General features: G+C 40.9%; 1 protein-coding gene across 1 annotated transcript in view; it reads left to right on the top strand.

Annotated features, from left to right (window-relative positions):
• Positions 1–21,992, top strand: part of LOC308394869 (protein kinase C beta type-like) — a 54,440-nt gene that overhangs the window by 1,412 nt on the left and 31,036 nt on the right. Inside the window, 5 exon segments of the mRNA XM_080879460.1 lie at positions 7,982–8,217; positions 8,219–8,318; positions 8,320–8,457; positions 8,459–8,703; positions 9,156–9,187. Of these exon segments, the coding sequence (XP_080735586.1) occupies positions 7,982–8,217; positions 8,219–8,318; positions 8,320–8,457; positions 8,459–8,703; positions 9,156–9,187 (751 nt within the window).

The following is a 21,992-nucleotide window of genomic DNA, read 5'->3' as shown; positions in this document are numbered from 1 at the left end:
ATATGTTACAGACCACACTATAATCTGCAGTTTACCCGAGATCAAATGATCGTATTCTGATAAAAAACAGAGAATATCAGGCAAAACAAGTGGGCTTTACTTATTTTGGTATATACAGACACGACAGCGTCAAACTACACTTTTATGATGTGAATCTCCTGTTCCATCACACCCCAAAGGGGCTCTGTTGAACTGAGAAACTCTGGAGCTCATTTGAGTACAGTGAACTCATTGTCACTTTCAAGAAACGAGATTAAGATGATCTGGACCTTGTTACATGGTGCATTATCTTACTGTAAACTTTGATTGGTGCAGTGTGGTCATGGTGTGGACATCGTTAACAGCAATGCTGCGGTGCTGAAATGATGCTCAGTTGGTGGTAAGAGGCCCAAAGTGTACCAACATCCTTACACCAACACCAGCAGGATGAAGTGTTGATACAAGACCAGATGGATAATTGCTTTCATGCTGTTTATGCCTAAATCTGACCTCACGCTGGCTTTAATCTCAGTTTCCTGCTCTTAGCTGAAAGCTGTAGCATCCAGTAATGTCCTCTGCTGCTGTAGCCCATCAAATCAGTTGAGTTCAACTGGTGAGTGCATTGACGTGCTCTTTTGCATACCTCGATACTCAGTTTGTCTTGACTATCTCTACATCTCTAAATGCAGAGTTGCTCCCATGTGATTGACTGATTAGATATTTGTATTAATGGGCACTTGAACAGGTGGAAATGGTGAAAGTGTCCAGTGAGATCTGCCTCGCACTCCGTAGAGAGTGAACAAACGTCCTGGAACATTTCTAGAGTTGGCAGAAAATGAATCAACCTTTGAAACAAAGCAAGGCTTTAATTTGACACAATTTATTGATTTAGGGATGATCAAAACAAACACAAAAGCAAAATCAGCGAAGATAAACAGCACTACGGAGTTCTTTAAACTAAAAATCATTTAAAAACAGTGGAACTTCTGCCAAGTTGTTCAGTTTACAATGGTGTGAAAGTACTTTACTACCTGGCTGAGTTTCCCAGACTCTCACACCCACTTTCCAAAGAGTTCAATTATTTGTGCACGGGCATGAAAACAGGCAACGCGCCAGGGCCATCTCAGTTTCTGTTTGTGCTTCTGCTACCGTCGACCATGTTCAGTGCTGGACTGCTGACTGCTCTGTTACCTCTGTTTTGGCAGAAGTGGTGTTCAAAGGAAAAATGGGAGTGTGAGTGAAATTTGGATCAAGTTCAGAGCTTGAACAAGTTTGCAAAGGACAGCAGTTCCAACACTGCCTGTGTATTTCCTAGAAAAAATGAGCCCTTAGATTTTTTTCAAGCAATTTATTGAACATTTGCACCACAGACTAATGGTGGAAAGCTTAATCCCATAAACACTCATTATAAACACCAGTATCTAAACTACACAGAAATTTGCCTCAGTGTCTACAAGGTCCAGCAACACCTGTTTTTCCAGATATTCCCACTATTACACAAGCATATTCTTGTTAAATTCACTGTTTATCTGTGGTTAGCGTGATCTTTTGTGTACGATGCAGTTAAAGGTAAACACTGCTGTAACTTGCCAGCGAGCTTTGTTCTTGCCTACTTTTATGATTTTTTCCCCATCAGACTTCTCTCTAGAAACATAACGCTCACATATTTTCCATACACAAACATTTTAAAAACATTTTTTTAAGTGAAATGTAATTAAAATTAGATCTCTAGATTATATTGACCTTAAAAAAAGGCATGGGAAATAAAAAGCATTTTACTGTTTTTCAGTTTTCTTTAACAGCGAGATGCACCACATGCAGACGGGGAAAATATAGGTGAAAAACAACCAGTGAGGTTATCTGCCACTGATAAGTGTGACCTGATCTTTTGATCTTTTTTAGTGTGCTAAAAATGTTTTGCACAATCATCTTAGTCATGCCAACTGAGACTCTTGTTTTCATTCAATCATTAAAGCCATCAGTGCAGCTAAAACTGATTGCTGGAATGGCTGCTCTGAGTTGTGGGAAGGTGACAGACTGACACCTTTTAGCCCATTTTCTCACATGAAACCTGTAACATGACAGGTTCAAATATTCAGAAAAGGCAGAGGTTTCCGTCATTCACACATAACCTCCTACACATAACGCTGCCATTCCAGAGAGACTGAAGGAACAGCGTTTAATATAAACAGGAATCAAAGGAAACACCCCACCGCCTACACTTTAAATAGACTTGTATACCTTGTTTTATGGATCACATGTGGATTGTGCAAATGAGTAGCAAATAACAGAATATTAATTCAGTGTGTTACTTTAATCACTATAAAAACACTTTTCAGCAATACAACATTGCTGATTTTCTCATTGCGGCAATAGCTTTCTGTCTTTTAGATGTACACTCACTCACCACTTTATTGGGTACACATGCTAGCACTGGGTTGGCCCCCCTACCTCAGCGGTTGCTGGAAACACTCCTCAGATGCTCAGTTGGCTGACTTTGGAGTACAATGAACTCATTGTCATGTTCAAGAAGATTCCCTTGAATTCCCTTGAGATGATATGAGTTTTGTGACATGGTGTATAAAAAGGGTATGCTATGATCAAGGCATCAACATGGTCAGTAACAACACTCAGATGGGCTGTGGTGTTAAATAATGCTCAGCTGGTACTGAGTGTACCAATTAAGTATCCCTCACACCACCTGAAACACTGATGCAAGGCAGGATGCATCCATGCTTTCGTGTTGTCATCTCAGTGTTGCAGCAGAAATCAAGACTGATGAGGGCAAAGTGGGACCCAGTGTGGCCTTCTGCTGCTATAGCCCATCTGCTTCAGGGATGGGCATGTTGTGCATTCAGAGGTGCTCTATTGCATACCTTGGCTGTAACAGTGGTAGAGTTACTGTTGCCTTCCTCTCACCTTTCAGCAGTCTGGAATCTCTGACTGCCACAAGGCATTTTCACCCAGAGAGCTGCAGCTCACAAGATATTTTCTCTTTTCCAGACCATTATCTGTAAATCCTAGAGATGGTTATGGGCTGAAAAACTCAGTAGATCAGCACTTTCTGAGATATTCAGACCAGCCTGTCTGGCACCAACAACCACGCCACATTCAAAGTCACTTAAATCCCCTTTGTCCCCCAATCAGATGCTCAGTTTGTACTTCAAGCAGGTCATCTTCGCTTTGTATACATACTTAAAAGCACATTTGCTACCACGTGATTGGCTGACTAGATATTTGTGTTAATGAGCAGATGAACAGATGTACCTAATGAAGTGGCCATTCGTAGTTATATAGACGAATACCCATACACATTTTAGTACATTTTAATCAACCGATCAGATAACCTTTGTCACTCTAACAGCTGCACAGAGTGAAGTATAGAACATTATCTGGCTGTTAGAGTCTGATCGATCCTGTTTTTGTGTTGAGGACAGTTTCTTCTTAGTTTCTTTTTAGTTATTTTTAAATGTTTATGTTGCAGTAGCCACATTTAAAGCAAGATCATCTCTCTATCTTTGGAAATGTTAGTGTATGGATTCTGGTGCTGTAGATATGTAATAATCCCAGAAGAAAGACTTCTATGATCAGCTGGAAGCAACTAAATAACTTTGGGTCATTTTGACATGCAGTTGTCACTACTAATATTATGAGCATTACTGATGAGCGTTATTAATCTGATCTATTAAAGGCTCTGTCTTCAACACAAAACATTGTATTCTAGTAACATTTCATGTCTTGAATAGAAGTAAAATTAGAAGTCAAAGGTTTTTTTTTGGTTTTTTACCTCATGTCTAAATTTTATTTTGCCATGTTTATTATATTCTATTGCTGCTATTGTTCTTGTGTTATTGAAAAAATGAGCCCTTAGATTTTTTTCAAGCAATTTATTGAACATTTGCACCACAGACTAATGGTGGAAAGCTTAATCCCATAAACACTCATTATAAACACCAGTATCTAAACTACACAGAAATTTGCCTCAGAGTGTCTACAAGGTCCAGCAACACCTGTTTACCTGTTTTTCCAGATATTCCCAATATTACACAAGCATATTCTTGTTAAATTCACTGTTTATCAGTGGTTAGCGTGATCTTTTGTGTACGATGCAGTTAAAGGTAAACACTGCTGTAACTTCAACTGTCTTCAACACAAAACATTGTATTCTAGTAACATTTCATGTCTTGAATAGAAGTAAAATTTGAAGTCAAAGTTTTTTTTTTGGTTTTTTACCTCATGTCTAAATTTTATTTTGCCATGTTTATTATATTTTATTGCTGCTATTGTTCTTGTGTTATTGTAAGGTGGGTGAAAGGTGCCTATAGATAAAATTATTATTATTATTATTAATATTATATTATAAGGAAAATATGAATGGTGGAGACTGCTGTGTGCACCTCCAGCAACCAACTATTCCTATGATGTTTTGTCATATTCAGGTCGTTGTGTGTGCAGAAAAAAGCCTGTTTAACATATATAACTGTGTCAGAGATCACAGTGTAACAGTCAGTTTTTGACTAACCCCAGTGAGGCTGTTCTCCCTAACAGTCTTTTAGAGACTCAAGATTTACGAGAGGCAGGTCTGCATGCTGTAATTTCACGTGTTAGTTTTTATTAACCTGATGGAATGCATCCTGACTTGTTGTAAGTGGAAAGTTATATTCAAATATTGCAAAGGCCCCACCCGTGGTAGCTTTACTGTAAAAGTGTTTAAGGTGCTCATTCGGACACGAAGGCGACACTTCTGTATTTGGTCAGATAACCGGAAAGCCCGATCCAATAAAGCTTTGAAGAGGTTTAATTAGTGTTTAACAAGACAACGAGAAAAACAAAACATTTTTGGTCAATCCTCCCGATACAGCTCTGAATTCTCCTGGTTTTACACTGAAAAAACCTCGCCTCCCTACTGCCATTTAAAAAATATAACAGGACAACATTATTGTAGAGCTAAGCTGACGTGTCTTAACTGATGTTCAATTCAAGCAATTACAATTCTCTAACAAAAATAACCGACTTGCAAACTCCCAGGGACAGAAAAAAAAAGGCAGTCTTGTGAGATTTGGGTGTATTAATACATTTATCTTCCTTCGTGATCCCAACCTCATATCAGTAGCCTGCACCGGAAGCTTAAGCAAGACTTTACCACAGCCTGTCAGTTTTAAAAAACGATGCCTGGAGCAACAGGCTGTGTTTGCCTCGGCTGCTCAACCTGCTGAAACGTCAGACCTGCTTTGTACTTGCCAGTGTGTTTATTTCTCGAGGAATCAATGAGCACTCTAACACTGAAATGATTGTTTGATTAATCAGTGAGTCACTTGACAGAAAACTAATATGTGATTAATTCTTTTAAGCTATTTTGAATGTAAAAATACTGAAACAATCAACGGTAGTTTTACAAATGCGATGGTTTGCAATGTTTCCTCCCTGATAATCAAAAGAATTGTAATTAATAATAATTATAATTAACAACAATAGCAATTCTAATAACATCGTTATTATTGTTATTATTAGTAGAGCCATATAAAAAAATGTAAATTGACAATAAAAGCAGTTTTGTTAATAAACAAACACAAACTAAAAATGTCTGAAAAATAAATTTTGACTGGCTTCCTCTACAAGAAGATTGCCAGATACATATAACCAGAGATGGGCAGTAATGTGTTACTGTAATCCGATTACTTTTAACGAGTAAAGTAAGGAATTACTATCGCAAAAACGGTAATTAGATTACTGTTACTATCCCGTAAGCACGCTGCGTTACTGCGTTACTAAAACCGTGATTTTTTTGCGAGAATGTCTCATGACAGTGACGTAAGCGAGTGCGACGTTAGTGACAACAGCTGTGTGCAGATCAACAATGGATCGTATATCGAGTGCAGGAGAGAGTATGAGCGTGCAGCGTTTAAAGCGTGGAAGTACTGACCTTACTTTAAGTTTGATTCCATAAAAAGTGACAAAAACTTTAGCGTCCGTTGTGCGTGGGAAGAAAACTTTTTACAGCGAAAAAACCCCCTAAACAAGCACCGAGTGCTCAACGACGTAATGGGAAACTCACAGAGAAACTCGCGGATTCTTCCACTGACCGCTGCGGCACACCTGCACCAGGGTAAACCTCCGCCTACTCTACTCCTGCTTTACAGGTGAAAATAGAGCAACAGGACCGCCGAGTCTTTGACTTTATTTATTTTCTGCTGTGTTTTACTTGCATCTATTTGAAAGACTGAGTGTAAACACAAAAAATATTTTATCTTATGTGCTGGAATATGCAGAAAATAGGTTTAAATATTAAACAAATTTCTTCCAGTCAAAGAATGTTGCATATAATTAAATGTTTGCTTGATGCATAAAGTTAAAAGATTAAAACTGATAAAACAAGTTTTAAAAAGAGACTTTTCCATTTGATTACATTTTGTATGATGGATTATGCAGAAAAAGTAGAATTGGGCTGAAAGATCTATCGCTTTATCACCTCTTCAGGTTGTAAATCGTGTTTTTAAAAAGTAACTAAGTAACTAAGTAATTAATTACTTTTGAAAATAAGTAATCAGTAAAGTAACAGGATTACTTTTTTGGGGAAGTAATCAGTAATTAGTTACTGATGACTTTTTTCAAGTAACTTGATCAACACTGCATATAACCTAAAATACAGTTATGAAAAAAAAATCTGATTTGGAAGTGTGAGCATCTCTACAGGCACACATTTGGGAAGTTTGCTGGTCCAGAGCATTTGGGTGTGTGTTATCAAGAAGCAACAATCTCAGAGTTCACACAGATTTTTTGCAGTTTCACTGAATGTTGCACAGAGAGCTACATCTCAAACTCAGGCCTCAGTTAGTGTGTTAAATGGTGAAGTTCATGACAGCACATTTAAATTTACACTAAACAGGTATGACTTGTTTGGAAGGGTTGCCAGGAGAAAGCCTCTTCTCTCTAAAAAGAACATGGAGCGTGGTTTAGGATTAGAAATTTGTACTTGAGCAAACTACAACACTTGTGGAACAATGTCCTTCGAGCATATGAGACTAAAGTGGAGATGTTGACCATAATGCATGAAGCCATGTTTGATAAAAGCAAAACACGGCATATCAGCACAGGCGGATATCATACCAACTGTCGAGCACGGTGGAGGAGTGGTGATGATTTGGGTTTGTTTTGCAATCACAGGACCTGGGCAGCTTGAAGTCATTAAGGTGGCCTTGAACTCCTCTAGGGGCAAATGTGAGACCAACAGCTCTGTTTATCAGCTAAAGCTTGGTCCACACTGGATTACTGAACAGGGCAATGACCCAAAACAGAACAGCAAAATCTATGCCAGAATGGCTGAAAAAGAAAAGAATGAAGGTGTTGCAACGGTCCAGTCAAAGTCCACACCTCAACCTGATTGAAATAGAGCTGTGCATAAACAAATTCCTGCACATCCTCAGTGATCTGAACCAACACGGTAAAGGCTAAGGATGGTTCTACAAGCTGCTGATTTAGTTTCTCCACAGAAATGCGCAAAGTCCTGTGTACTCAATTTGTAATGTTCATGCTTCTGACTATGTAGTAGCTTTACTGTATCTGATAAGACTAAAAGGAAAAGAAAGCAAACTGTGGGCCTGTCTGTAATCTAGAGACAACAGTATGGCTTACCTGTCTGCACTGTACCGCCGCCTGGTTTCCACTTTGCACTGCAGGAGTCTTTACATGATTAGAGGAACAGCACATTTTTCACTTCCAGAATCCATACTCTCTGTCTACATATATATTGACAAATAGGTGCTGATTATCAAAGTCCACACTGACTCTGAAAAGGTACATTAATAATGCTGAAAACACTGATGACAACAGACACATCTAATTACACTTTACAGAATAAGTCAGAGGTATATAATCAATAAAATATTTTAAAATGTAAGTTTTCATTCAGACACAGAGGCACGAGTTCAACTTGAAATTCTAATGCTCTCTATATGTTTGAAATAAGAGTCTATGACTAAAGGTAGATTTTTTTTTTTTTTAGAAAACGGGGTCACCAGGTTGGCTAATAATGACGGACTCTCTGAAATCGGAGCTTCAGGGGCCTCTGACTCACGGGTTCGTGGGCAATCACTGGTTTCTGTTAACTGGCGTCTCAGACTGGTTTGGATGCGTGTGTCTCCAGAAGTCACATCACAGTGAAAGAACGCAGGGCTCGTTGTGCCATAGACGGAGAGAGATCGCTTCAGAGGTGTGCCACACAAACAACACGTCAACGCACAAATACAGAGAGGGAGGAAGAGAGAGAGAGAGAGAGAGAGAGAGTTGTAAGCAGCGGCACATCGGTGAGAAGAGGGAAGCAGGCGCGCGGCACGGGGACCCGCCGGAAGAAGCAGCTGCAGCAGCTTGAGCGCGAGCTGGACGCAGACCGACAAAAACACCGGCAGCACGAGCGACACCGCGGCGGCCAGCGGGGCGAAGAGGAGAAGGAGGCGGCACCTGTACCGCGACTCGTCCTCCCCCGCCGCCTCCGTCGCGTCTCTCTCTCCCCTCTCCTCACCCCTCGTTCCTCCTCTCGGACCGCCGCCGCTTCCTCGTTAAGATGGCTGACCCCAACAGCGAAGGAGAGGTGCCGGAGAGCGCGCGCGGCTTTGCCCGTCAGGGAGCCCTCCGTCAGAAGAATGTGCACGAGGTGAAGAACCACAAGTTCATCGCGCGCTTCTTCAAGCAGCCAACCTTCTGCAGCCACTGCACGGACTTCATCTGGTGAGTGTGCGCGCGGGCGTGTGTGTGTGTGTGTGTGAGGGGAAAGGACACAGGTGATTCACTTGCTGCTGCGGCTCAATCGGCCTTCGTCCACACTGACACCGCAGTGTTTCTTTCATTATCATGAAAAACAACGCGGTGCGCCATACACCCCCCACCCCCCTCCACAATGCGACAACACCGCGGGCCTGTCGGGGAGAGATGGCGTGTCGGCAGCCGCAGAGCAGTTGCTGCTGCTCGGTGTTTTTACCGCATCGTCCCGGACACCCATCTCTGACACTGGAGGAATGCTGCTGAAGACACAGGGCCCCGCTGATGTGTGTGTGTGTGTGTGTGTGCGCGCGCGCGCGAGATCATGTGTGATTGGATATGTGTGTGTGCGCGTGCGCGTCACTGCCAATGCATATCTTGTGAATTCCCCAAATCTCACAGCCCTGTCTTTCTGTCCACAGGGGCTTTGGGAAGCAGGGATTCCAGTGCCAAGGTAAGAGCAGCGGCTCATTCACAAATCCCTCTGCTGCATATGGCTGTGGGTGTGTGGACGGATGTTCACTGTCTGAAGGAGTGTTGCTGTGTGTGTGTTTGTTTCTTATATTCGGGGGCCTCAGGTCTGCACACTGTTAACGGTGACCTGTTGACTCTTTTGTTGATGGCGGGTTGGTGTTGGCAGGCAGGTGTCAAACTCAAAGCAGGTGCTTGCCAGCAGTGACAAATGAGAGTGCGAAAGCTCCCCGAAGAGGCTCGAGCTGAGGAGACAGTGTGAGATGTAAGAGTAGAAGAGTCGGCGGAGCACTGAAAGCTGAGATGTCTGGTTTTGACCGAGGAGAGATGGCAGGGAGACAGACCAGGAAGTTTACATCTGATTGGAGCTGTAAAATGGTGGTGGGCGTGTGTCTGTGCATGTGGGGGTGGATGGTGATGTGTGGCTGCGGGTGGGTGGCTACTCAAGGTGCTGGTGGGTGGGTTGGTGGGTGTCTAGACATGGACCTCTGCACAAAGCAGTTTCACAAACAGGTCCTTGCAGCAGCACGGTGACACCCCTAAATCACATGCATGCTGCTCAGCTGTGGCGATTGTTGTCGCTCTGTATCACTTCCTCTTCTTCACCATCCTTCTCAGACATCCACCTCAAGTCATTTAGCCTCGGTCATGATCATCCATGTGCGGCTCAGGACGAGGCAGCCAGAGTTTCCACGTTAGCCTCTTGTGTAATAGCGAAAAAGTTGAAGTCCCCTCCTCAACTGCTCTGCTGCTGATACAGGAAATGCACCGGAGGTAGAAAAAATTAACGCTTTATGTGGGTGAGTGAGTGCACACGGGCGCCTGGACTACGGACTGGTGTGCGGTTAATTAGCCTGAGTTGATGACACACAAAATGTGGAGAGCACAGACTGTCTGCAGCCTTTCTCAGGTAGAGCTGCTGTCAGATAAGGTTTTATTGCAAGTTTCAACCAGCTTAGTGAAAACAGAGCACTCTTAATCATATAGAAAGCCTTTTATGCCTCTGACTGAGAGGAAAGTAAACATCAAAGATATGAAAAGTAGCTAACCAGTCAGACAAACTATCCAGTCAGCACTTGTGTGCATGCAGACCAGAGCTGTGCTCTGTAAGTTAATGCCAAATTTAGCAATAACTCGAGTAAGTGTTTCTTTTTTCCTCAGCTGTTACTTGGGCTGTAAAATAAAATGTACTTAAACCACTTAAAAAAAGTAAACAAAAAATCAGCACAGTTCATCTGTCCAGCTTCTCTAATGTCAAACCAAACTGCTTTTACTGGTGTTCAAAAATAAAATGAGAAAACCCCCGCTGGGTTACAAAGAATGAGGTCCGGGTTATTTCTCTAACTGCAGCTGTCAGATGTCCTCACATGAAGACGTGCACAGAGTGATGCTCTTTGAAACGAGGACAGATGTAAGAATGCGCTCGCTGAGCGTGTCATTTGTGGGTTGCCACACAACAAGAGAGTGACTGAATTTGTCGTCGCTTAACCTGACGCCCTCCAAGAAACTGAAAGAGCACAATAAACATAAACCATAGCCAAGTATTGCATTACTATTTTGTTTGAATTTAATTTAGACTACTCTAGTGAGGAGGTTTTAGAGGTGTGTTTACACCTCCTCGTCAGAGGATTGGTTTAGCGGTGAGGTTAGAATAAGGTTTAGGCCGGTAATGGGAATGCATTATGTCAGTAAATCCACTCACAGAAATGACAATGTAAACATTCATGTGGTCATCCCAGCTCATCAGATTTTAGCCAAAACGTGATGGGTTCTCACTGAGATGAGCTCAAATTTGACAATGCGCTGACCTCAGAAATGCAACCAATGAGTACCAAATGGTTCCTGTCTGATCTTGGAAGCTAAGTGGGGGTTGAGCTCAGTTGATATTTGGACAGGACTAGGTGTTGTAAGTTTGGATGTAGCTGTGCCTCAGAAGGTAGAGCATCCACTAATTAAAAGGTCGGTGGTTCTGTGGATGCTATTTAAGGTACTGAACCCCCAAAGTTTAATCTGATGCATCCATTGGAGTGTGAGTGTGTGCATGATGGTTTAAAAAGCCAGTCCATTTCTAGAGGGAGGTGAAGAGCAGGGCGATATGACCAAAAATATTTATCACGATACAGATTTGAAAATTTGCGATAACGATATAACTGACGATATAATTGACACTAGACAAAATACTTTACAACTCCTCAATTTTATTAGTGCAAAAAAAACCCCATCAATGTATTTTCACTTAAACAAGCAGCTGTTTTTTGCATTAAAGTTATATAAAAATGTAACAGTGCAAATGCAAATTCCTTGCTGACAGTTTAACCAAAAGGCATTTCCAGTGGAAATTGGCCGACATATCCTCAGCATAACCATGTATAATATCCACAAAACTTAGAAAGAGGTTACACACACACGCAATACGGTAATATTATGTTGAAGCACCGTACGTATTACTCCGCGAGGCTCCTGCCTACGGTAGCTGTAATGCTCCGTAGGCTCCGTACCCATATTCTATCGCGATATTTCATTTTCTATACCGGTATTACCGTGAACGGTATGATATGGCCCAGCCCTAACAGACACATTAACACACACACATACAGAGATGTCTTTATTTATGAGTGAAAGAAAAATAAGTCATTTAATAAATTTGACTTGGCAGGTTCTCATTGATCCAGGTCAGAGTAGTTTTAAGCGCTTGAGTTGAAGCCAGCTTAATTTATAAAACTTATAAGTAATTTTAAATTTGATGTAACCACTGCATAAATGAGATGAAAAAACATCATGTCAGAGCACCGTTAGTCTCAGGAATTCGGCTCAAGCATAAGAGCTGTTTGATAAAGATGACGGGAAGGAAGGACAGCTTTCAAATGCCTGAGGTGTCCTGCGGTGCACAAATATGACAAATGTGTCTGTGCAGCGTATAATCAGCTGTAATCTAATAAAAATAATGCTGCATGCGTCTGAGGAGCACAGCAGTATGAGACGGTGCTTCTGAATGAATTAGCCCGTGTGATATGACAGTGATCTTAAAGGTAACAGAAAAGGTTAAAGTAAGCTCAAACACCACAGAAAAAACACATCCTGTCAAAATCACGTGATCCTTATCTAGCCAAATCAACTGCTGCCATTCAAAAAGGCTGAAGAGCAGCTTGTGTATCAGCCCCTCCCACCTTTAATTTTACTCGTGCTCAGAAAGTCCGCTGCCATGCAGAGCAGCAGCACAGCACATCTTCAGCCCCGCCGTGTGGTCTTTGGGGACCCTGTTCTTCCTGTTCAGGGTGGTTCTTGGTAAAAGTGATCACGTGAACAGATCGAAATGTTGGTATGAGTTACAACGCAGAAGAACAAGCACGGTCAAAAGTTGACCTGTGCTTGTACCGCACATTGAAACTTCTATAAATATGGAGTATGTAAATTAAATTTGGATCAAACAAATATTCACCTCGAGTATCCAGTGAACACTGAACGCCTAGTTGGCATCCTGTTCTTGTTTCAGATGTGTAGGCCTACATATACACTTTGCTGATGCTTTCTAGAGTTCGACAGCTTTAGAAACAAGCAAACGATTATCTTGAATTCTCAGGAAGTGCTGTGTTGATTATTTACTGGTTAATGATATCTTAACATTGCTAAATTAGTTTGAGAAGTGAGCACAAGTTTAGATTTTAATGCGATAGCCTGAAAGATGTGCAGATGCAATCACAGTTGATGATTCGTTGTTGGAAACCGTGCAGTACTACAGCTTTGTATTGCTTTTATATTAATCAGATGTAGAGTTCAGCAGCTAAAGCTTTGTTTGCAGTTCACATATAAAGACAAAAAGAGAGAGTCGTCCTTCAGATTTTCAGTGCACAGTTTGTTAGAAACTGAAATGCTACTTTGTTGTTTATCCATTAATAATGTTGTGATTAAGTTTTTACGCTGTGATTTGATGATTTGGTTTTTGTGACGCACCAGTCCCTCAGTCAGTCACTCAGTCATGCTTTGATATTTCACTGAACAAATTCATCTTTTCCAACTGAATGATTCATGGGTAAAATAACTGATACAGTAATCAGTTGCAACCCTTCTTCATATTTAAGTAACTGCTTCTGAACAACCCAATCTAAAGTTCGTGTCTTTGGGCTGTGGGAGGAAACCCCTGTAGGCACAAGGAAACTTTAAGAATATCACAGCAGACCCAAAGGTTTGAACCCAGGAACCTACCTGCTGTGAGGTGTAACTCATACGTGTAGATGTGGATGTGAGAGTGTGTGGTTATCCTTTGCTCTGTGTTAGCCCTGTGATAGACTGGCAAACTGTCACCACTCTTAGTTGGATAAGCTGTTATGGGCTTAGTTAAACATGCCTGGAAATCTCTTAGGAACCTCCGGCACTGGTGAAAATGTGTGTTACTCGACTGGTTGGTGACTAGTTGCTGGCCGACTATAAAATTATTTGCATTAAAAACCTCCCTGTGATTGCTTTGGTCGTCAGCAGATTGCCGTGGCCTCTTGTTGTTTGGAGACCATTCACCTTCAAAGTAAAAGCTGTGTATTTCAAAAGGTGCAGCTTTTACTTTTGAAGGTGACTATCTGTTTGTAGTTTGCGTTGCACTTTTCACAGTTTCACTGCCTCTGGGCAAGCGGTTGTCGAGTGTTTCCCGACAAACCGCTTTTATCCACGCTAACTGAAGGCAACCATAGCAACCTGCTAACAACCAAAGTAATTGCAAGTACACTGTACTGTAGACCTCTTTGCAGCCAGTTAAACTTAGCAGCTGCTGGGAAACACTTGCCAACCCGTTGCAGAATGCACATTTTCCCCTAGCAACCTTTGATTTTTGTGGGTAAGTGGGATCATCCACAGGTGTCAAGGTATGTGTGAATGGGGCTTCAGAAAATGAATGGAGGGCAAGGGAAAACATTTAAAGGTGCTAAAATCATTTCCTTCCATAAAGAAGTTTTTTCTGTGAATTTAACCAGATGTGAGAGCTGGTGGTGAAATTTCTAAATAAACTTTTGTAAAGATTTCTCACCACAAGCTTCTGCTTTTTGTGAGGATTGGTCCTATAACTTCTGTAAATAATCGGCTGAACTTTTATTCATGACTTTGGAAACAGCCACTGACAAAATGGTTACACTGTAACGTCCTTTAGTAGCTGTGTTGAATTTATAGGTTAAATAACTTAAAATATATAAAAGTGTTGAGAATAAAGAAACTTTAAAAGGGGCCCACTTTAAAGTAAAACTAGCCATTTTAATCATATTTGAATGTTATGGCATTAAGTCAGATAATCTACATATAAGTTGCGTAAAAGAAAGGGGTTTTTTCCTCTGCTGTATTTTACCTGAGGTGAGAGAAAAGTGTTTAGATGTTAAGAGTGAACGCTGGTGCTTTAAGAGTCCTGAGAGAGAAAGAAGAAGGGTGTAGATTAGGTTATTGCGAATGGGAGGTGCACACACACACACACACACACACACACACACACACACACACACACACACACACACACACAGCAAGTCAACAACACTGTTGTCGTTTTGGTTTGAAGGAATTTCATACGTGTAGTAAGGACTTGTTCTGACGTGCAGGGTGGATTGTATGTGCACGTGAGTGTGGGCGGAGGGGGGTGTCCAGCAGGAGACACTATGTTTCATACATGTGATATAGGTATCTTATGTCCGTTTTGGGCGTGTTGGATTCCTGTTCTGCAGGTATTCAAAGATCTCTATTCTTTCTTTCTTTTCCCTGCTTTTCATTTTTCTTTTACTGGTCCTCGTTTGTATATGTGTGCACACCTGAGTGCACCGCGGGCAAAAAAAGAGGAAGTTACTGTTGTTGTTTCCTGCTGCAGTCAGATGCAGGTGTCTGAACTGAGGTTGGATTGGCTGTGTTAAGGACAGTTTTCAGTTCAGCTAACGTACCATGATTTGAGGGAACGTTTCACAAGTGAAAACCACATTAGACAAATTTAAAATGCCGCAAAGTGGTTATAAATTATGGCTGGGATTTATGAGTCGCTGAGATGGGAAGGGAGAAGAAGTAGTTGGTTTAATGATAAAAGGCCTCTTTTTTAAATCGCAATTTTAATGGCTCCCAGTATTTAAAGCACAGGCAGTGGTGTGCAAAATTGCAGCTCTGTCGAAGCATTCCCAGCAAGCCCTGGCAGGAGATGGTGGGCCAGATAGTGGTACGATCTATGACATGATTACTCGTGTCATTATTTATACCTATTCTCTCTTGCTGTGACAAGTCAAATTTTCTCAAGTGACAGGCTGGTTCCCTTTAAGTGTTTTTACTTCTGAAATGCAGCCCTGAAGCAATTTCCATGGAAGGTATTTATTTAGACTTGCAACTTTCCTTCCTGCATGTTGATGTTTGAGTGCTAAGCCAATAATCGAATCATTACCAGAAACAATCAGGCTTGCACTCAATGGCCACCTCATTACGTACACCTTCCGTAGGGGTGCAACGATACACAAAATTCACGGTTCGGTTCGGTTCGATACTTTGGTGTCACGGTTCGATATTTTTTCGATACAAAAAAAATGTTCATGCCTTTTTAATTTGTCATTTATTAAAATTATAAATATATATTTTAACTCAAAAGTACAGTTTTTAAATTTAACCCTAACCCTTGTGCGTGTTTTTTTATTTTGACAGCGAATGCGTACCTGCGGACCACTTATGTGCAGCCCTGGTTATTTAGCTCGTCATATTGCAGCCACAGAAATTCTTTTGTCCATGAAACCATAAAGCTGCACTTTCTTTTTGCCTTATAGTCTGATTTGTCATAACTTCTCCGTTTTGTGGTAAGCTTTTCTTTGGCTGTCACTTCTTCACCCTGACCTGTCTTATTTGGCTCAGCAGAACTAAAATATATATCCTGCTGCTTTTACACACGCACTCACATAAGCTCAGCGATTCTCTGCGCGATCAACCTCTCACATGTTTAAGCTGCGGGAGATTTCACTTGTCATGTTTGCATAGTAAGCTAACGATTAATAAGACGATGTCAGAGGAATTGGTGCACAAATTATCATCACTCACAGATCAGTGCTGTCGCTCTCTATACACAGTTCGCGCGATTGCAAAGTGAAAGCAAAAAAACAAGCGCAAATTCAAACGCGATTGCAATATGTCACATATTGACAGTGGCTCACCGATGCCAATGACATAATTACCCAGCTACATTTCCGAAAGAATGCAAAAGCATTGACATATATTTTTCCTTCCTACAATAGCCCGACGGGCAGGGCAGAGATAGATTTTGGTAGCCCGACTGAAAAAATCGCTAGCCCCGGGACGTTGGGCTAGCGATATTGCAAGCCCTGTATCTGATTGAAGAATCACTCATCTTTGGAAAAGAGAGTTTATTACAGAGAAATGTCTCTTTCCAAAATAAAAGCTATACTATCTGCTTCTTCTGGGCTATATTCTCAGCAGCATATTAAACATATATAAGGAGAATCATGTGCTCACGGCTGTCTAAATGACTCGGCTAAAGTTAGTAGCATGCTTGCTTGTTTTTTTTCTGCTTCCACTTGTCTTTGCACTAGGATGATGTCGGCGTAAATGTGCAGTCATATTCGTTGTGTTCCCACTAGTGCTTTCAGGTTAATCTCGTTGAAATGACGTTAACGCCACAACACGGCAAATCTCCGTTAACGAGCTACCGATCGCCCCGTGCATGGGGCTGGACGGCCAACAAGTTAACGAGCTAACTGCGCTAACACACTAGTTCCCACCCATGTAATTGAGCATTGCATGGCACATCCAACATACTGTTTTACTTTAGTCCATGACTCGCTTACCTTCAGGGTCATACGTCACATGAAAACCAAAATAATTCCAAACGCCAGATCTGAATGAGGGTGGGGGAGGTCCATGTTGCAAGGAGAGCTTAACTTCTGTCTCGCTAGCTTGCCCTGCGCTCTTCCTTCTGACGATGCTGTCTGTGTTGAGCGCTCAGTGAATCTGCGTTCGACTACTCCGCCTAGGCTGCACTGTCAAGCCTAGGCGGAGTAGTCGAACGCAGATTCACTGAGCGCTCAACACAGACAGCATCGTCAGAAGGAAAGTTGATAAAATAAATTACAAATTTTGTATTGTTCGATACATATGCGTACCGAACCGAAAGCACTGTATTGAACGGTTCAATATCGATACGAATATTGTTGCACCCCTAACCTTCCGAGTGCCAGCTTGGACCCAGCTTTTTCCTTCAGAACTGTGTTAATTCTTCACCTTATTGATTCAACTACATGCTGACTGTGAAGGCCGTCATGAGCTCACTGTCATGTTCAAGAAACCAATTTGAGATGATTAGAGCTTTGTGACATGACATGTTATCTTGCTTGACGCAACCATAAGAAGATACACTGTGCTCATAAAGGTATTGACATGGTCAGCAACAATATTTGGGTGGGCTGTGGCACTTTAAATGATGTGGCAAAGTGTGCCAAAAAGTACCTACCCCCCCACAATTACACCTCCTTCAGCAGCCTTATCCGTTGCTACAGAGCAGCATGGATCTGTTGCTTTGTGATGTTTATGCCGACTTCTGACCCTGCCATCTAAATGTTGCAGCAAAAGTTGAGCCTCATCAGACCAGGCAGCTATTTTCCAATGTATCACACAGTTTAATGAGTCTTGGCATGTTGCAGCCTCAGTTTCCTGTTCTGACAAGATTGGGAACTGATGTTGGCATTAATAAGCAGTTGAACAGGTGTACTTAATAAAGTGTATTTTGACAGTTTGTAGAATAAACAGGGAAAAAAATATTCAAATTCTGTTTAAACAGCATCTGCATAACACCCAAAGGTCATTGGTCCAAAATCTTGTGAGTTATTCCACATAATTTCAGAGTTTGTGGAGAGATTTGTAAATAAATCAATAAATAAGAAGAATGCCTGACAACAATTTGCGTTGAACTTCTAGTTTAAGTGACTTGATATAAGACGCCTAAGCTTGGGGACATTCTGATTGAAAGTCTCCTTTAATCTGACTATTTCTGAAACTGTAGTTAAGACTGGCTTTACAGTAAGGGCCTGTCTATTTGTTTTGGGATCGCTGACATGTAAACAGCATTTTAGGCCATTGAGGAAAGGACTCTTAAAAACACCCTTGCATGGTGAAAATTTACAAAAAAATTCCTGTATCTATGTGTGAACAAAGAAAACAAAGATTTTGTTTTACAGCATGAAAGGCGTCCACCTTCCTCTATTTATTTATTTATTTATTTATTTATTTATTTATTTTTGTTTGTTTGTTTTTTACGCCAGACTGCACGCTGTGTTTGTGTTTGCAGGGTTCCAGTTGGCTAACATTTCCATACAGTTAGGGTTATATTGCTACATGTTGCTTCCTTTTTTTTTTTTTTTTTCCAAATGCAGAGATGTCTTTAGAAGTAAAAGCAGATCTGTGTTTTTAAAGAAGAGCATATATGGAAGTAACATAAAAATAGACATTTTATTGATATTTAAACAATGGGTATAATACTTAAACTAATTCTAAAAAATATCTAAAAATCTAGTAGCAGTTCATAATTACGGTACATTTGGATAGCCATTAACTTACGCTAGCTGAACTGTTGCTGTTCATCACAACAATGAATAAGTCTGGCTACCATGTTGCACTCCTCATGTAGATGCAGTATCCGGTCTTTAAGTCATACGTCATTGGCCGTTTCCGGATCCAAACTCCGCTGCAGGTCCCAAAGTCAAACAAACACTGCGGCATTACTGAGAGTTAAAAACTGTCTAAATTCTTTCATCTTTAATAAAATGATCAGTGTGACTCCTCTACAGGTGTAACAATTAAGTTTAACATCCAGATGATATCACATGTTCTGACTGAGTGATTGCTGAAAAATTCAAACGTACAGCTCTGCTATCACTTCCAACATGAAGGCAGAAAACTAAACAGTAGTGACGTTTGTAGGGTTACTAAAGTTGGCCTAGCTGGTATATAATGATGTGCTACATGGTGGCTAGCGACAGAGCTAGCATAATATATGGTTAGCACAGTATAAACACAGTGAAGCTGGAGGATGAATGCTAACTTTTTTCCACTGGATAAAAGTTAACATGAGGGTTCCCAATGGTTAGGGACAAATGCAGTCATATTGCAGGATGCTGTAAATGGACGAAACATCAGTCAGGAGAACAGCTGAGATGATCCATCCCCAATACGAGGTTAGTCATTAACAGAGATGGGCAGTAACGCGTTACTTGTAACGCGATTACTTTTTTTCAAGTAACGAGTAAAGTAAGGGATTACTATTGCAAAAACGGTAATTAGATTGCCGTTACTTTCCCGTAGGAACGCTGCGTTACTGCGTTACTAAAACCGTGATTCTTTGCGAGAATGTCTCACGACAGTGACGTAAGCGAGTGCGCCGTTAGTGACAACAGCTGTGTGCAGATCAACAATGGATCATATATCGATTGTGGGAGAGAGTATGAGCGTGCAGCGTTTAAAGCGTGGAAGTACTGACCTTACTTTGAGTTTGATTCCATAAAAAGTGACAAAAACATTAGCGTCCATCGTGCGTGGGAAGAAAACTTCTTTTTACAGCGAAAAAACCCCCAAAACTTCCAAGCAAGCACCGAGTGCACAACGACGTAATGGGAAATTCACAGAGAAACTCGCGGATTCTTCCACTGACCGCGGCACACCTGCACCAGGGTAAACCTCCGCCTACCGCAGTCCTGCTTTACAGGTGAAAATAGAGCAACAGGACCGCTGAGTCTTTGACTTTATTTATTTTCTGCTGTGTTTTACTTGCATCTATTTGAAAGAGTGAGTGTAAACACAAAAAATATTTTATTTTATGTGCTGGAATGTGCAGAAAATAGGTTTAAATGTTAAACTAATTTATTCAAGTCAGAGAATGTTGCAGATAATTAAATTTTTGCTTGATGCATAAAGTTAAAAGATTAAAACTGATAAAACAAGTTTTAAAAAGAGACTTTTCCATTTGATTACATTTTGTATGATGGATTATGCAGAAAAAGTAGAATTGGGCTGAAAGATCTATCGCTTTATCACCTCTTCAGGTTGTAAATCGTGTTTTTAAAAAGTAACTAAGTAACTAAGTAACGGGATTACTTTTTGGGGGGGAAGTAATCAGTAATTAGTTACTGATTACTTTTTTCAAGTAACTTGACCAACACTGGTCATTAATATACTGCTGCATGGGCTGGGCTGTAGTTACATGTAAGGTTTTAAAATTTAGCTGTAAAATTAACAGTGGTAATAACAACCAAGAGAGGCTGACAGTTATCACTGACTTTAGGGGCTTTTTCAGAGTAAAATGAACAAGGTGCAAAGCATTAAAACATGTTAAAAACACAAAGGCTTTAATAAACACAGAATAGTTTAGACCCGAAAGCAGGGTTCAAATGTCATCACTTAACAACTGTATACGTAGCAGAGGAAAATTGTCCCCAATTCAAATAAACACAACTTGCTGAATTTGAAATTTGTCATAAATAACCAATTATACACTTATACTTTTTAAATTAATATTTTTAATACTTTATCCTCTGTAGACAGTGACATTAGTCCACTTTCAGATTAATCTCATGGCAGACATGTTTACAGGAAGTAGTAGAATACCGACCTGTGGTTACGAGGCAGTCTAGTGCTGTGTGACTGAACTCTTAATGAAAGCAGGCCTGCTGTGAGGTCTCCTGGTAGCTTCCCCATTAAAGTGATGCCCTTTTGTCGTGGAAGTTAGCCTTGAGGTCTCGTCCGGAAAACCCTACCAAAGTTAATGCTATAGTAATCACACTTTAAAGTACTCACACAGTAAATACACAAAGAAGTTTTCTTACCTCAATCAGATATTTTTTTTCCTTCATGTTTTTTGTATTTGTCTGCATGACTGATTTTGAAGAATGCAGTAACGTATGTGCCGACAACAGGGCTGCAGTGTTGTTGATGCCTGTCCTTGCTCTGATTTAATACATTCAAACTTGTCTGTGAAATAATAATGACATGAACATCAGTAGGTTCTTGTATCTCGTCGGTCCCAGGAACTAATAGGTTGTTGCCAAAAAAGAAAATAAAACAAACAAATCATATCAAGTGTAATCCATTCAGCATATTGTGACACAACTGATGTGAAAGGACGAGCCTTCATACTTCCTCCAGGCTCTATATTCAGGCTTAAGAGAATCTAGGCAGTGATTGGCGGCTGTCGCAGGTTCCTTCAGGCCAGATGAAGTGAACAGTATACTGTGAAAAAGTCAATGTAGGAAGTAAGACACAGTGGCGCAATGGGCTCAGTGGAGGACTTCCTCCTGGGAGAGCAGGATTTGAAGCCACATGTCAGCGCTGACACTGATATTTTTAGGCATTTGAAGCACGTACACATGCTTGTTCTCCTCTGATGGCAGGGAAGAACTGCAGAAGGCTTTTGGATATATTCTTTTTTTTTTTTTTTTTATTGCATTTTCCTGCTGCACCTTAAATTTGCACATATCCTGCGCTATTATTTTCTATGAATATTTATTTCTGTAATTTAAAAATGTATATTTATTCTGTATTTATGTTACAGTATGTCCAATTTCCAAATGCTTTTGGTCAGTACATCGTTTACAAAAACTATATGCAGTGCATCAGAAGGCTGCAGGTTACTCCCTGTTACCCGTTTCGAGCTGAACCCTGCTGCAGTATGCTGGCACAAATGCATCTCATACACATTAGACCTTGTTGTGTGTGCATATCTAAACAGAGGAAAGCGCAGCAGTTATTTTCCTCGTGAAAAACATCTTCAGCACGATTATCGCCTCCCCCTAGAC

The sequence above is a fragment of the Rhamphochromis sp. 'chilingali' genome (genome assembly GCF_963969265.1).
Source record: "Rhamphochromis sp. 'chilingali' genome assembly, chromosome: 4".
NCBI classification, from domain to species: Eukaryota; Metazoa; Chordata; class Actinopteri; order Cichliformes; family Cichlidae; genus Rhamphochromis; species Rhamphochromis sp. 'chilingali'.
This window is presented reverse-complemented; position numbering and strand designations above follow the sequence as displayed.